This window comes from Alosa sapidissima, chromosome 2 (genome assembly GCF_018492685.1).
Source record: "Alosa sapidissima isolate fAloSap1 chromosome 2, fAloSap1.pri, whole genome shotgun sequence".
NCBI lineage: Eukaryota > Metazoa > Chordata > Actinopteri > Clupeiformes > Clupeidae > Alosa > Alosa sapidissima.
Genome location: NC_055958.1, coordinates 34,418,195 through 34,432,997, shown reverse-complemented (window position 1 = coordinate 34,432,997; position 14,803 = coordinate 34,418,195). Strand labels below are relative to the sequence as shown.

Here is a 14,803-nt window from a genome sequence, read left to right as displayed (position 1 = left end):
CATTAATGTTGATTTTCTCCCGACTGGAGGGTCATACTATCACGACATTCTACTGAAATAGGGAGGAGGGTTTGGAGATCATGATACTGTGTCAGAAATGTGCATCCATTGCAACATCCACAGAAAAATAAGGCTTTGACAAATTCTGGGAAATTCTTGGATTCTGCCATAGACCTCAATGTTAAAAAGAGAGCCCGATCACTGCATAAATGTATGGGGGCGTGTACTGCTACCCTATTTGCATAAATTTCCAGGGACAGGAAATGGCCTCTCATGAAGTATCTTCGTAATCAACCATCTTTGCCCACGAGGCTTTGGAAGGTTCTTCCTGATTGTATCGTAAGTGTTTCGAAGTGTCAAAGCATCGAATACAAAACAGTGACATCTGGTGGTTAGCAGACATAACGGCGGCTCTCATTAGAGATTAAACAATCACAGACGAAGCCACATGCCGACCAAATGGCCCTTCTCTGAAACTGGTAAAACAGAGCGGAGAGACAACGTGTTCTGTTCCCTTTTGAGTAAAAACTATTAGGCCTACAGTCATTGGAATAAACATTATAGTTTTGATATGCTTCTATTGATTCGAATTGAAAATGTAATGTGCTTGGTTTTAAATAATGCTATGTTTCCATGAAAATCTCAAAATGGCCTTGGGAGGGTGGTAGCGTGTTCGTATACTGCACGCGCGCCCGGGGTTCAAATCCCGCCATGTTCATAATTGCCATGCGTTAGCATTATTTGATATTGCATGCTTCTCTATAGTGGTTGTGTTTAAGACTTCATTTGATGTTTTGCAAAATAACGTAGGCTAATTGCTGCAGATGACCACAGCAGTGTCAGATAACAAAAAACATATAAAGGGCATTGTGAACAGTGGGGGTTGTGAAAACATGGGCATTGTGTACAGTGGGGATTGGGAAGTGCTTGTGTAGGGCTACAATTTTAGAAGGGTGCTTGTGCAACAAAACATATGTGTTGGGGACTTTAAAGGTTTATCGAACCCGTAACGCTTTAGGGATTAGATACAAGCACCGGTGGCCCTGTGTCAAATGTCCCATTTAAACTTTTCAGTGACGTCCGAAGCTTCGTACGTCATCAGTCACGTGACCTTACAACTTTGATACGCGCCTTAGGCCTACCTGCAAACAATGTAAGAGGCCTATGCTGACTGCATCAGTGCTCAAAGTATTCTAAAAGTTTATCAATTCATTGTTAACTAGATGTACCGCAGAGCGGTACAAAATATGACCGCCGCCCAGTCCAGCACATTTTTTCCACAAAATTAAATCACGCTGAAAGGCCTATAGGATTCTAACTGTCTCTATGTGTGTGCGTGTGTATCTGTTTGTGCACATGTGTGCACATGAAATGGGTTAACATGACCCCTGGAGGCAAACATACAGAAAAAAAAGGTCATCCTAGGCCCTACAGTTCTCAAGATATTCACAGAGAACTGTGTCTGCCCTACCCTCCTTTCGGGGGGTCCAGTCCAGTGGGGGGGCTAAATATATAAGTGGTAATGGGATGGGTTGACATGCCCCCTTAAGACCAACATACATAAAAAAGGTGGACCTCCTAGGCCCTACGGTTCTCGAGATATTCACAGAAAACTGTCTCCGGCCACCTACAGGCCAGTTGGTGTATAGTAACATAAATTAATTTATTGTGTGGCCCCCCATGAACGGAATTCCACAAAACTTGGCGTGCATACAGAGGGTGTCATAATGATCCTACACTTCCAATTTTGACTATGTTAGGTCACAGATACCTGCGATTACAACACCTCATTTTTACTTTTTTGTGTTTAACTAGGTGGCGCTATACATGAAATGAGTGGTTATGGAGTGGGTTGACATGGCCCCTTGAGATCAACATACAAAAAAAAATGGTCCTCCTAAACCTTACGGTTCTCGAGATATTCACAGAAAACTGTGTCTGCCCTACCCTCCTTTCGGGGGGGGGGTGCACTCCAGCGGGGGGGGGGGGGGGGTGGTGGTGGCTACAGATCAAAACGAAAAACGATGGTTCCATGCTATCCATATGGGGTTACATGCCCACCAAGTTTCGTCTACCCCGGTCTTTCAGTGTCCCGGAAATCCTTGACGGAAATTTGGACATGTGAAAAAGAAAAAAAGAAGAAAGAAAAATCTGACTAAACCTATATGACCGCCGCTTCGCTGCACGGCGGTCATAATAACTTCGAGCAAGTTTGGAGAAAAGTCGGAGGTATGCATTTGTCAGGTAGGCTATGCTTTGTTGCGTGCATTAATTGCGCACGATGTTCACCTATGACAGCAAAAAGACTTTAAGATGAACATGAAGCAGGCTTGCCATGACAGAAACAATGATAGCCAGCCTTCAATGTCCTCTTTTGTCACTTCTCCAAGCATACACCTGAGAGCAAGGCAAGCCCTCACAGAGAAATGCGTTGAGTTTTGCTGCAGGGACATAATTTTACGTTGTGACGTTTCTTCATTCGGATTCATTTGCAATCCATTCCATTCTGAATAAACAAACATAGTTTAGCCTACATTCTTCATCCTCTGTTGCATTATTCATTAATATAATTCTAAACGTATTTCTGAACGGACCCCTGAACTACAAGGACAGAAATGAGATGGCCATTCACTGAACCCTGAGCTACAAGGACAGCGATATGAGAAGGCCATCACTGAACCCTGAACTACAAGGACAGACATGACATGGGTTCATCTGACTTTAAAACAGTCAGTCAAAAAACTCAGCTGTTTGTAGGTTCATGGCATGTGTGTGTGTGTGTGTGAGTGTGTGTTTGCTGTTGGATCGCAAATGGAAAGGGACTTTTATTTTGAAGAGGGAAGTGGAGACTTTACAGTCCTTATGACAGAAAGTAGTACGTGTTGGCAACAATACCTCAAGCAGCATCACACTGAGCACAGGGGCCCCCCAAGGCTGCGTGCTCAGTCCGCTGCTCTTCACCCTGCTGACGCATGACTGCACTGCAACCTACAGCAACAATCACATAGTGGAATTTGCTGACGACACAACTCTGGTGGGTCTCATCACCAAGGGCGACGAGACTCAATACAGGTTGGAGGTCGACCGTCTGACCACGTGGTGCAGGGACAACAACCTCCTGCTGAACGTCAGCAAGACCAAAGAGATTGTTGTTGACTTCCGGAGAGGTCACACCCAACACCTGCCACTGACCATCGACGGTGCTGTGGTGGAGAGAGCGAGCAGCACCAAATTCCTGGGGGTGCACATCAGTGAAGACCTCTCCTGGACCACCAACACTGCATCACTGGCGAAGAGAGCTCAGCGCCGCCTGTACTTCCTGCGGAAACTCAGGTGAGCAAGTCCTCCACCAGCCATCATGACCACATTCTACCGAGGCACCATTGAGAGCATCCTCTCCAGCTGTATCGCTGTGTGGGGCGGAAGCTGCACTGAATACAACAGGAAAGCCCTGCAGCGCATAGTGAACACAGCTGGAAGGATTATTGGTGCTTCACTCCCCTCCCTGAAGGACATTTACACCACCCACCTCACCCGCAAGGCGACCAAAATTGTGAGTGATGCAAGTCACCCCGCTCACAATCTGTTTGATCTACTGCCCTCTGGGAAGAGGTACAGAAGCCTGCGCTCCCGCACTACCAGACTCACCAACAGCTTCATACACCAAGCTGTAAGGATGCTGAACTCTCTCCCTCCTCTCCCCCCTCCACCCTCAGCTACATAACATCCTGGACATTGGACCCACAATGGCCGCCTGCACTACTCCACTTGCACACTTGCACACTTGTACACTTTACAACTTGTTGTTGTCCTGAAAACACAACACTTCTGCTGCTCTTACATAACTTGCACCACTATGCCACTTTCTTTCTTACTTAGGTCAAACAGAACTACCCAAGCCTTTTATTGGCCTGACTTTGCACTAGTATTTTATTGACTGTCTATGCACAATTTCAACCAAATTTTGCTGCTCTTATTTTTTCATTATTATATGTGCCCTCTTATTTACTTATTTACTTACTTTTTTGTTTACTTGAATGTTATGTTTGTCTGTGGACTTAAATTGGTAAAATATGTCTTGTCTTCACCGTGGGATAGTGAGAAACGTAATTTCGATCTCTTTGTATGTCTGGAACATGTGAAGAAATTGACAATAAAGCTGACTTTGACTTTGACTTTGAGAAAGCAGGAAGTGCAGAGTTATCTTCAAGCACATGCAGTGAGAAGCTGTGAAACACATGTTGAACTGTTGTTGAAGGTAGAGGGTGAAGTGGGGAAAGCTTTACTTGCTGGGCATTTCCAGGTATGCTACTGGTAGGATAATGGTTTGATGCTAATATTTGTCAATAGTTTAATGTTAAATGCAAATTTTGATGGTAAGATAGCTAAAGTTAACATAGCTAAACTGCCTTGTGCTCATGTTAGCTCATGTAATAGCATGATAGTGGTAGCATGGCAGTAATGTTGCATTAAATGAATGTAAGGTTAAGGAGAACTTTATATTTGTTTGTATATTTAATGGTAGGCAGTTTTAAGTAATTGCTGTATTTTGTGGTTTGTTTTCTCTTTTCTTGTAAAGGCTTTCAACCTGACATAATCTGATGTAAACTGACCTAATCTGACTTAAAAATCTAACTAATAACAAGTCGTAATTGAACACGAGAAGCTAACTGTCATGAGCTCTCTCTCTGCCTGGTAACACGTGCTGATTGAAGTCTGATGACCTCCACCTGTTCCTGCTCTGCTCTGCCTCACCCTCGTTAACCTACCAGCTGCACTGCATTCACCACTCATCATGTCCTGTATATAAAGCCTTGCTTTTCAGTCCACACTTGTCAGATCGTCTGCAACCAGCACCAGTTACATGCCTGTTTTGGAAAACGCCGCTGACTCTTTGCCTGTGATCCCGGACCCGCTCGACTACTTCTGTGTTCTCCAGCCCCGGTAATCTTGACCTGCCTTCCGTCCCTCTTCTACGAATACCGCCTAGTCCTTGACTGTACTGCTGCTTCGTTTCAATTGCTGTTGTGTGTGTGCTTCCCCCAGGACTTCCCGGATCATCCAGCTCCTGCCATCGCTGTTCGGCTACTGGGGGAACACACACACGCAGACTCTTGGAACTCCTGTACCCCCCCCGGAACCCCCTTAACCCCCAACCCTTAAATAAACTTTTGAACGTGACGCTTTTGTGGTCCTCGTCCTGTTTGGTGTCTCACACTAACTAAATAAAATAAAGAAGAAAGATTAAAAAAGAAGCCGTTTGAGTTGATTCCAACTGATTTAACCCTGTTCATGGCCAAGGCCTTTTTCAAGTTTGGGCAGAAGTGAAGTAGAAAATCCCCTGAGAACTAGACAGTGTGTGTGCCCATTTGAAGTTATAGGAAAGCTGTGTGACTGGAACGTCCCTAATTTGCATATGTTTGGCAGTCACACAGTATCAGGATACATTTAATTTCAAATTCAGTATGACACATATGTCGTTCTGCAACCCTGTTGGTTCAGAGTGGATGTACACGGATGAAATGAAAGTTAAGCTGAACTCGTTTCACTGGAAATTAGCGTTAAGCTGCTGTTGTTTAATTTCTTCAACTTCAGGAAAACACTTGAATCAATCACTTGTGTTTGGTGCTCCAGAGAAGACCAATCCACCCCTCAGACTGAACATCTGACTGAAGGAATAATTTTGCTTAAGGTCTCAGGACTCTACTTTCCATCAGGACTCAGGATTCTACTTTCCATCTGGACATCATTGTTAGGGGTCATCGCATACTTTACAGTGAGCTTAGAAAATGGCCTCCAAGCGTTCTCTCCCAGAAGAGGATTTCTCTTGTCCTGTGTGCCATGACATCTTCAAGGATCCTGTCATCATGGAGTGTAGTCACAGCATGTGTAATGTCTGTCTGCAGCAGTTCTGGAAAACTAAAGGCCATAAAGAGTGTCCCATCTGCAGGAAAAGATTCACAAATTCAAATCCACAACTTAACTTGGCGTTAAAGAACCTGTGTGAAAGCTACATACAGGAGAGAAGTCAGAGAGCTTCAGCAGAGTCTGAGGTGCTCTGCAGTCTGCACAGTGAGAAACTCAAGCTCTTCTGTCTGGAGGATAAACAGCCTGTGTGTCTGGTGTGTAGAGACTCAAGAGCACATAAGAATCACAACTTTAGTCCTGTTGTTGAGGTATCAAGTGATTATAAGGTAAGATCTGTTCCATGGTTTTATTTATTATATTTAATCTTTTTATATTGGATTACATGTCACTGGGGGTTTCATTCATGAAACCTTATATGAATAAGGCTTATAGAAGAAAGAAAATTACTAAACAAAGAATTATCACTCTCTGCACATTTGTGCGATCTCTAAATTGTCTGTTTCCAAATGGCACTCTGTGCTAAATCATACTATGAGGCAACATGAGCTATTCTGTCTGGGTGATACCTGGCCCAATTCATGAGATGATTAGATAGTTTAGGCTAGAAAACACTAATCCTGTGTAAAGCACTGTAGTCTATGATAATACATGTTTTAATTCAGGTACAAAATAATCTAATGCTGCAGCATCTTTACAGGTTTTCTGTCAATCATATGCTGTGGAAGTGAGATGTTTTTAAGTACAGTAATCACATGCAGGCACATGTACATGCACTTATAATATCAATAATATAATATCATGACAAAAATATCAAAACTGAAACGATCAAAATGTAAAGGGATATTCCACCATTTGGGGAATTACACTCATTTTCCACCTCCCCTTGAGTTAAACAATTGATTCTTACCTTTCTCTAAATAGTAAGCTGTCATTGTACTTTGTCTTCCATCTTGACAATGTACTGAATTTGAATTCAATGTTTATTTGAGTTGTTGCAGCATAACTGTTGTATTCTTCTTGTTTCAGGAGGAACTGAGGACACAGTTGGCCAAGCTGAAGGAGAAGATGAAGAAACATAAAGAAACTAAACTAACCTGTGATAAAACAGCAAAACACATTAAGGTAAAGATAAGCCCTCACAGAGGGAATATTACAGTGGCAAATGTTATCTAACATAAACATGGTAATAACATTAGCACTTGCTATTGACGCCTATTTGTTGAACACAGAGGCTGCTTGGTTGATGATTTTGTGTTCTCTGGTTTGGTTCGTTGTCTGTATTTGTTGGTAGAGGACCCACCCATCATAAGTGTGGAGGGGGGTGAGTCTGGGACACCAGACACCACTGTTGAGCCTTCTGGAGGTGTCGTGGGCCTAATTCAATTGAAACACCTATGAAGGAAGGTGTCTGCTTCATAACCCCAGTAAAATGCTCTTGAAGGCTGTTCTGTTGGTGATGTTTTTGTCAGTGATTTGTTAGTGATTTTGGTTTTGACGGCAAATACCAAAGGATTTGGTTGTTGATTGGCCGCTGTGTGAAATCCCCTACCTATAGTAGCATGAGGAATTTAACATCTCTTGATATATTTAATGAAGACTCAGGCCCAGCACACAGCGAAGCAGATCAACATGGAGTTTGAGAAGCTTCACAAGTTTCTACGAGATGAAGAGGCAGCCAGGATAGCTGCACTGATGGAGGAAGAGGAGCAGAAGAGTCAGATGATGAAGAAGAAGATTGAGAAGATGAGCATAGAGATCTCATCTCTTTCAATCACAATCACAGACATAGAGGAGCAGATAAATGCTGATGACATCACATTCCTGCAGGTAAGATCCCTCCCCTCACATCTGACACACACACACACGCGCGCACACACACAGACGCAGCTGCACATTGTTCATGTTTCTCTAGATGATCTACAGTGGGTTTGGTGATCTTTGGTGAGTGTGATGTTGGTGTGGTGATCATGGGGGATGTGGTGTTGGTGATCTTGGGAGAGTGTGGTGTTGGTGATCTTGGGAGGGTGTGGTGTTGGTGATTGTTGGTAAGTGTGGTGTTGGTTTTGGTGTGGTGATTGTTGATTGGTGTGGTGTTGTTGTGGTTTGGTAATCCTTGGAGAATGTGGTGTTGCTGTTGTTTGCTAAAGATCGTTGAGGAGTACAGTGTTGGTGTGGTGGTCTTTGGAGAGTGTGGTGGTGGTGTAGTGGAGAGTATGGTGGTGGTGTAGTTTGGTGATCTTTGGAGAGTGTGGTGACAGTGTGGAGTGGTGATCATTGATGTGGTGTTGGTGTGGTTTGGTGATCGTTGATGAGTGTGGTGGTTGTGTGATGTTTTGGTACTACGAAGCGAGAACAGTTGTACTGTATGTGGAGAATAAATCCAAATTTGGCTAACAGATGTGAAAGTTCCTGTGCGTTTCTCCAGCGTGTGTTGAGCATTCTGGTGCAAAACGGCTGCTGTGCATCACCCAGGTGTGAGCTACATGGTGGTTGTAGTTAAGTCCCCCCTTCACTGTAAAGCACCTAGGAAAGGACTACATACATTTAACTAACTTGTTGCTGTGATCATGAGTGTGGTGTTGGTTGGGTGTGGATTTGTGAGGGTGTGCGTCTGTTGTCTACAGTATGTGATGTCGCCCTTCACCTATTTCCTTAATATTCATTTCTATACAAACCAAGACGGCGGATTCCTAAAGAAACACAAGCACCCACATTTGTGACTCGAAGAGCTGTAAACAGTGTTGTAAGGCTGCGTGTACAAATCCGGTTGGAGCTCCAGTGGAATTTTGATTTTGTAACGAGAATTCTCGGTCTAACCGTTGATGTGCCGTGTGAAAGGGCGGAAATAAGCACCCACCAGCCCAGCACTAAAGTCTGAGCATGGTAAACAAAATCGGATATTTCAGGCAGTAAAAGCCCCAGTAAGAACCAAACCAGATTTTGTTCAAATCTACACACCTATGGCTACTGAAAAATGCAAGGTCAATTTGTCATATGTTAGTAGTATTAAAAAGTGTTGTTGTTTTAGAATTTTCGAACGAAAGGGGCGGTAATTGGTGCTTTTACGATAATGATGATGAGTCTATCGTCATGGTTATGTCAGATTCAGAGACTGGACCCAAGAGCAGATGCTGTTCACTGATTTATTTTCAGACAGGGGAAACAGTTTGTGGACAGCCACAGGCCAATAAGGCAGTTCAAACAATTTAACCAAAAATACACTGCTCAAAAAAATTAAAGGAACACTTCAGATACATCATGCTGGATATCTATGCTGATATGGACTGGTTAATGTGTTACGAAATGAAAGGAGGGTGTTGGATGGACCAAAACATAATGTCCGAGAGGTGTTCTATTGCATTTAAGTCAGGGAAGTGTGGGGGACAGTCAATGGTATGAATTCATTTATCCTCCAGGAATTGCCTGCACAATCTTGCCACATGTGGCCATCGTTGTGCACCAGGAGAAACCCAAGGCCCACTGCACCATACAGGGTCAGAATATGTCATCCCGATACCTAAGAGCAGTGAGGGTGCCGTTGTCCTGCCCACAGAGGTCTATGCATCCCTCCAAGGGTATGCCTCCCCAGACCATCACTGAGCCACCACCAATCCGGTCATGCTGAATGATGTTGCAGGCAGCATCATGTTCTCCACGACATCTCCAGACTCTTTCATGTCTGTCACATGTGCTCAGGGTGAACCTGCTCTCATCTGTGAAAAGCACAGGGCGCTAGTGGCAGACCTGCCAATTTTGTATTCTATGGCAAATGTCAAATGAGCTCCACGGTGCTGGGCAGTGAGCACAGGTCCCTCTAGAGGCCATCGGGCCCTCAGGCCACCTTCATGAAGTCTGTTTCTGACAGTGTGGCCAGAGACATTCACACCAGTGACCTGCTGGAGGTCATTCTGTAGGGCTCAAGCAGGGCTCTTACTGTTCCTCCTTGCATAAAGGAGCAGATACTGGTCCTGCTACTGGGTTAAGGACCTTCTACCACCCTACCCTGCCAGGGCTCAAAATTAACAATGTCCCGACGTCCCGGGGACCATAAAAAATGCTTCCGGGACACAATAGATTGATCTCTGGGACAACTCTGGGACAGCAGAAAAATGGCAAAGCAAATGTCAAAATAGGTCCTTTTCTCCTAAACTGTTCACATGGGAATCTAAACGCATCTTTCTCGTCTGAATAAAATTCTACAAAATTTGACATGGCGTGACGGGCAGCTGGCAAAAGCAGCGTTAGCCAGTTGATGATCTACTGTAGAAGCGGTTTTGTACATGCAGCCTTACAACACTGTTTAGGCTACTGCTCTTCAAATCACTGTAGGCTACAATGTTATTTTTGGTACAAATATAGTTAGATACCCAAATGGGCTGGGTGCTTGCGTTTCCTTAGGAATCCGCCGTATTGGTTAAATGAATATTAAGTGACTCATAGGCCGACACAAGAATAGGGCACGGGTGGTAGGCCTAATGGGTCACTTTCCGATATAGAGGTTAACTTATCTAACTAGCAGGCAGGTAAATGGCATTTGTTTTCATGACATTGTGAAAATTTTTGACTGATAGCGTAGGCCTAAGGTTACACTGGTGTTCTAAAAAAAACGAGATGACAGTCCTCTCTGACTAAAACACTACGTGTTTTCTGTCAGTGACAGACAAACGTCACCAATATCATGCTGAGCTAAATAACCTAGGCCTACCGCAACTGCGATTTGACAAAAAGATAGTGTTGCAAGGTAGCCTATAACAATGAAAACAGTTATACAAGTTAGCATTTGACATTTCGCTGTGGCAGTTCTAAGGCTAGGGGTGTCCAAACTGCGGCCCGCCACGCACTAATCCGGCCCGCCGAGCATTTATTAGTTTATCATACAGTGGGTCCCAGTTAAAAATTGACACTTCATTCACGATCATGGTGAATGGTGAAATGTAAGTACAACTGCAGCCGCTTGGGGGCAGCATAGTCCGCTGTGGAGTTCCACGGTCGAACCAGACGGCGCATTCGACAGCAAGGGCTGTGATTGGCTGAGTTTTCAGTGCGTTTCTCTGTGTTTTTAGCAGCCCCTGCAACATGCTAGTCCACTGTAGCCTAAGCCTTGTACATAATGTTAAACATAGTTTTGGATTCAGTGGCAAGATTTCTTGATTGTACAGTGTCTGTCTCTCAGTAATGTTTTAAAATGAGAGCTTCGTCAGCTGGTAGTAGGCTACTTTGTCGGTAGTCATGAGAAGTTCGCTTGCTAACAGAACATAAATATGCTGCCCAGAAACCTTGTGAATAGTTCTGATTTTTTTTACTACACTAACGAGGTTGAAATATAGACTTTGCCTACAGCATCTCCTTAACAGTAATGTTAACAAAATGACAGCATTCATATGACAAAGAAAAACGAATTCGGTCACTCAAGACTGTGCCACAGCAACCAGTGTAGGCTACAGTCCTACCCAATAGGCCTACTCGAAGCAGATAGCGTTGTCTGATGGTCGAGTGGGTTAATGCACGTATTTCCAGAACAGGTCTGCAACTTTCAGGTAGTTCTGAGTTCGAATCTAGGCAGGAGCAGAGCCATATAAAGGCCTAGGCCTATTGTTATCATTTTTTGCAAGGTGTTGCTCCTGGCAATACTTGTTTATAAGACGTTTGGTGATTAATTGATAGCTGTTTTTGGGACACGTTAAACGTTCTTTATAATGAGCGCATCCAGGGAGTAAAACGACTGTTACGCGCTGTTACAACTGTAGGCTACAATGATTGCAATACAAAAATATGCGCGTGTTAGTTTAGTTAGTTTTGTGATGTTTTGCACTTTTGCCTCAGGTTTGAGGGCTTTTTTGGCAAGATTGACCTTGGTTAGACTCTGCATATGTTATTTCTCCGTATGAAAAATAAAGTCAATTTTCGACACACGTCTGTTATTAGTTCAATAACAAGTGTTGCTTGTTAAAACATGTGACTAGTGAAACTCAAATGATTTTAGAAATATTTAGCCAAAGCCAAAAAGTGTTAGAGAGAAGGAGAGACGCCGGTGCAGCTCAGATGTCTTCTTAATTTTCTTTATTCTTTAGTAAAAGGTGCAGAACATTATTAAACGTTTCGATGTTCGTTAGTCAAAAACATCGACACATCGAAATGTTAGTCAAAGTTTAATAATGTTCTGCACCTTTTACTGAAGAATAAAGAAAATTAAGAAGACATCTGAGCTGCACCGGCGTCTCTCCTCTCTAAAATATCTGTCCTGGCCTGGTTGCAACGGATTGTGGCCAAACGATAGAAGCGCGGAGAACCCTCCTTTGTCTACCAAAAAGTGTTACTTTGTGCCCCACGCTCCCCCACTGCTTGTGAAAGAAGGGGATGGGGGAGGGGGGCTTAACGTGAAAAAGCTTAATGTCACAAAACGGCAACGAGTCGTTTTAGGCTACAGGCCTTCATAATGGTAGGCTACAGGAAGTGGGGGGAGGGTATGGGATGACCAGAGCCGTCATCTATCGTCTTTCCAGGCACACAGCTCGTTATATAGCCTATCGACTGCCTTAACAGATAGGCTTTGCTCTTGGGTTTGGCCTTACAGCGAACTCAATGCTCTTGTTGCTTGCAGTTTGTTAAATAAAGCGATGCAGATTACATTATTTATTTCTGATTAATTGCGTCTTTTGATGTATTTTGCAACATTTGCTTGTTAGGCTGGGCTACTGTCAATGTCCTGTACAGGTCAATGTTCAACAATTGCTGGTGTAGGCCTAGGCTATTAATCAATTAGGGACTGTTCGTTATTTATTTAATTAAGGGGCTACCGGAGGAGTTTTGGGAGCGTTAGTCAAAAAAGACGTGACCCTCCCTCGCCAGCAAGAATTTTTTCTATGACCCTCCAAAGTGATTGAGAAAAAACGCATGACCCTCCCCAGTCCCAACAATTTATTGATGCCTTAGGCTACTGGGTCAATTTGGGAGCTTGCATGCTACGACTCCTTCCTTGAAAGGAGTTTGCACAATTTCACAAATAATCACCGGGACCGAAACAAACCTGTCAACTTTTCCCGGGTTTATCGCGTATTTTAACTTTTTCCTCGCTGTCTTAGGAGGAGCTGCAGGGCCGTCGCAAGGGGATGCGAGGCCCTGTGCGAACTTGACAGATGCAAGGCCCTTTTCACTTACGTGCATGAAATCATGCGATAGCTTACAAGACTACCGTCGGTGTATTTTAATAGTAGCCTAGTCTAATAAGCTACACCAGCTTGCCTTTAAGAGGGGAAATTCAATTGTATAGCCTATAACATTAGCTGAGTCACATATTTGGCCATATGGTGTTTATCATAGGCTACATCACGAAACCAAATAGTGTAACAAAGGCGAACGAATTAATTGGGCATGAATCATTGTGCTGAACGGTATTTGTGAATGAGCAGAAACACACACGACATTCAAACTATTGATAAGATGTACTGGTCTGTATCTATAGGCTAACATTGGACAAATAAATGACACTGACTCGCCATATCCTGACTCTGGAAAAAAAACATTTTCTTGCTTTGCCGCAAACTCAGCAATGAAATCATAGGCCAGTTTGCAGGTAACCTAACATCTTTTTCATAGGAGGGAGAGCCCAGTCTCTCCTGTGACATGGAGGTGCGCAAATAGTTTTTAATAGCCTGTTCAACTTCGAAAAGCTTCGTTCACCCGATGCCAGTCACTGATCGCAATTTCAAAGTTCGGAAAGCTTCATCTTTTTAAGTTTTAAGTGCAGTGGCCCATATCTGCCCCCTTTGGAATTATATCTCGAGCCTATTATAAGGTCCAGTGAGTTATGTCCTGGGATTCGGATGTGCTCAAAAAGAAAAGAAAAAACACTTTTTTATAGATGGTTATGAGGAGCAATGTGAGAGAGAAATTTGATGATCATTGATCGTTGTTTTGGGACGTTAAGCCTTTTCCATAGGCGTCAGTGAAGGAGATTGAAGAATGACCATTTTTTTATACGAAAATATTTCTGAACTACAAAAACTCAGTGTCATTCAGACTCAACCCTCTTGTTGTTTTATTAGCTTTTTCGTTGTCGTTTGAACCTTGGCAAGCAGGCATGTTGCGGTTGCAATTTAAGTGAAATTTCTACAGTAGGCCTACAACATGCTGTTAGGCTGGGCTACTGTCAATGTACTTGTACAGGTAAATGTTCAACAATTGCTGGTGTACAGGTTATATAATCAATTAGCTAAATCATTTGTCCAGCTGTTTAAACATTTTTTCGTGCTACATTCAAACGCAAAAGGTGCTTTGATATATTTTTCGTTTGAACGTCGGCAAGCAGGCATGCTTTGGTTGCAATGAATGAGGATAATTACTTTTTTTTGCATTATTTTGAATATGACTCGCTCCAGTCTCAACAGCACGTACTTTTTCCACACGCTAAGTTCTAACACACATAGGCCTATCCCCTCTCGCTTTCTCTCTCTCCATCCCTGCACACGGTGCTTTCTTAAAGGAGCTGCACCATTTTACAACAATTGCATCTACATTTTCATATTAGAATGTTTTGTCAAGTGTAAGCTTAAACTACCGTGATCAATTTAAGTTCCCGTGCCCCGTCATGGAAGCAGTAAGTCAGTCGCATCAAAAATAGTAGTGGCACCCAAGTGACACCTTGTGGTTGTTTGTGTCAACTGCAGTTTGTGCCATTTCTGCTGAGAAAATGGGGTGCGTGATTCATGAAGGAACCCGTCCAAACTTAACAGGGACCCACTGTAGATCCAGCCCGCCACACACTTTAATCTTTAGGCTACTGCAAACTGCTTTACATTCTTCTTAGAGAACGTTTACAATGTCAAAACAGCTTGTTACATCAAGATACATAGTTGCAGCAGATCTAACTACGTTTTGCTACTTAATTTAATTGGGAACGCATTTGAGTGTGCACAAGAGGGTGAGAGCGTGGCAG

The 14,803-nt window shown here is 43.3% G+C and overlaps 1 protein-coding gene across 1 annotated transcript in view; it reads left to right on the top strand.

Moving 5' to 3' along the window:
• Positions 1-5,789: 5,789 nt before the first annotated feature.
• LOC121693021 (zinc-binding protein A33-like) overlaps positions 5,790-14,803 on the top strand; it is a 14,801-nt gene continuing 5,787 nt past the window's right edge. Inside the window, exons 1-3 of the mRNA XM_042072163.1 lie at positions 5,790-6,194; positions 6,895-6,990; positions 7,465-7,695. Coding sequence (XP_041928097.1) covers positions 5,790-6,194; positions 6,895-6,990; positions 7,465-7,695 — 732 coding nt within the window. The remainder of the gene's footprint in view (positions 6,195-6,894; positions 6,991-7,464; positions 7,696-14,803) is intronic.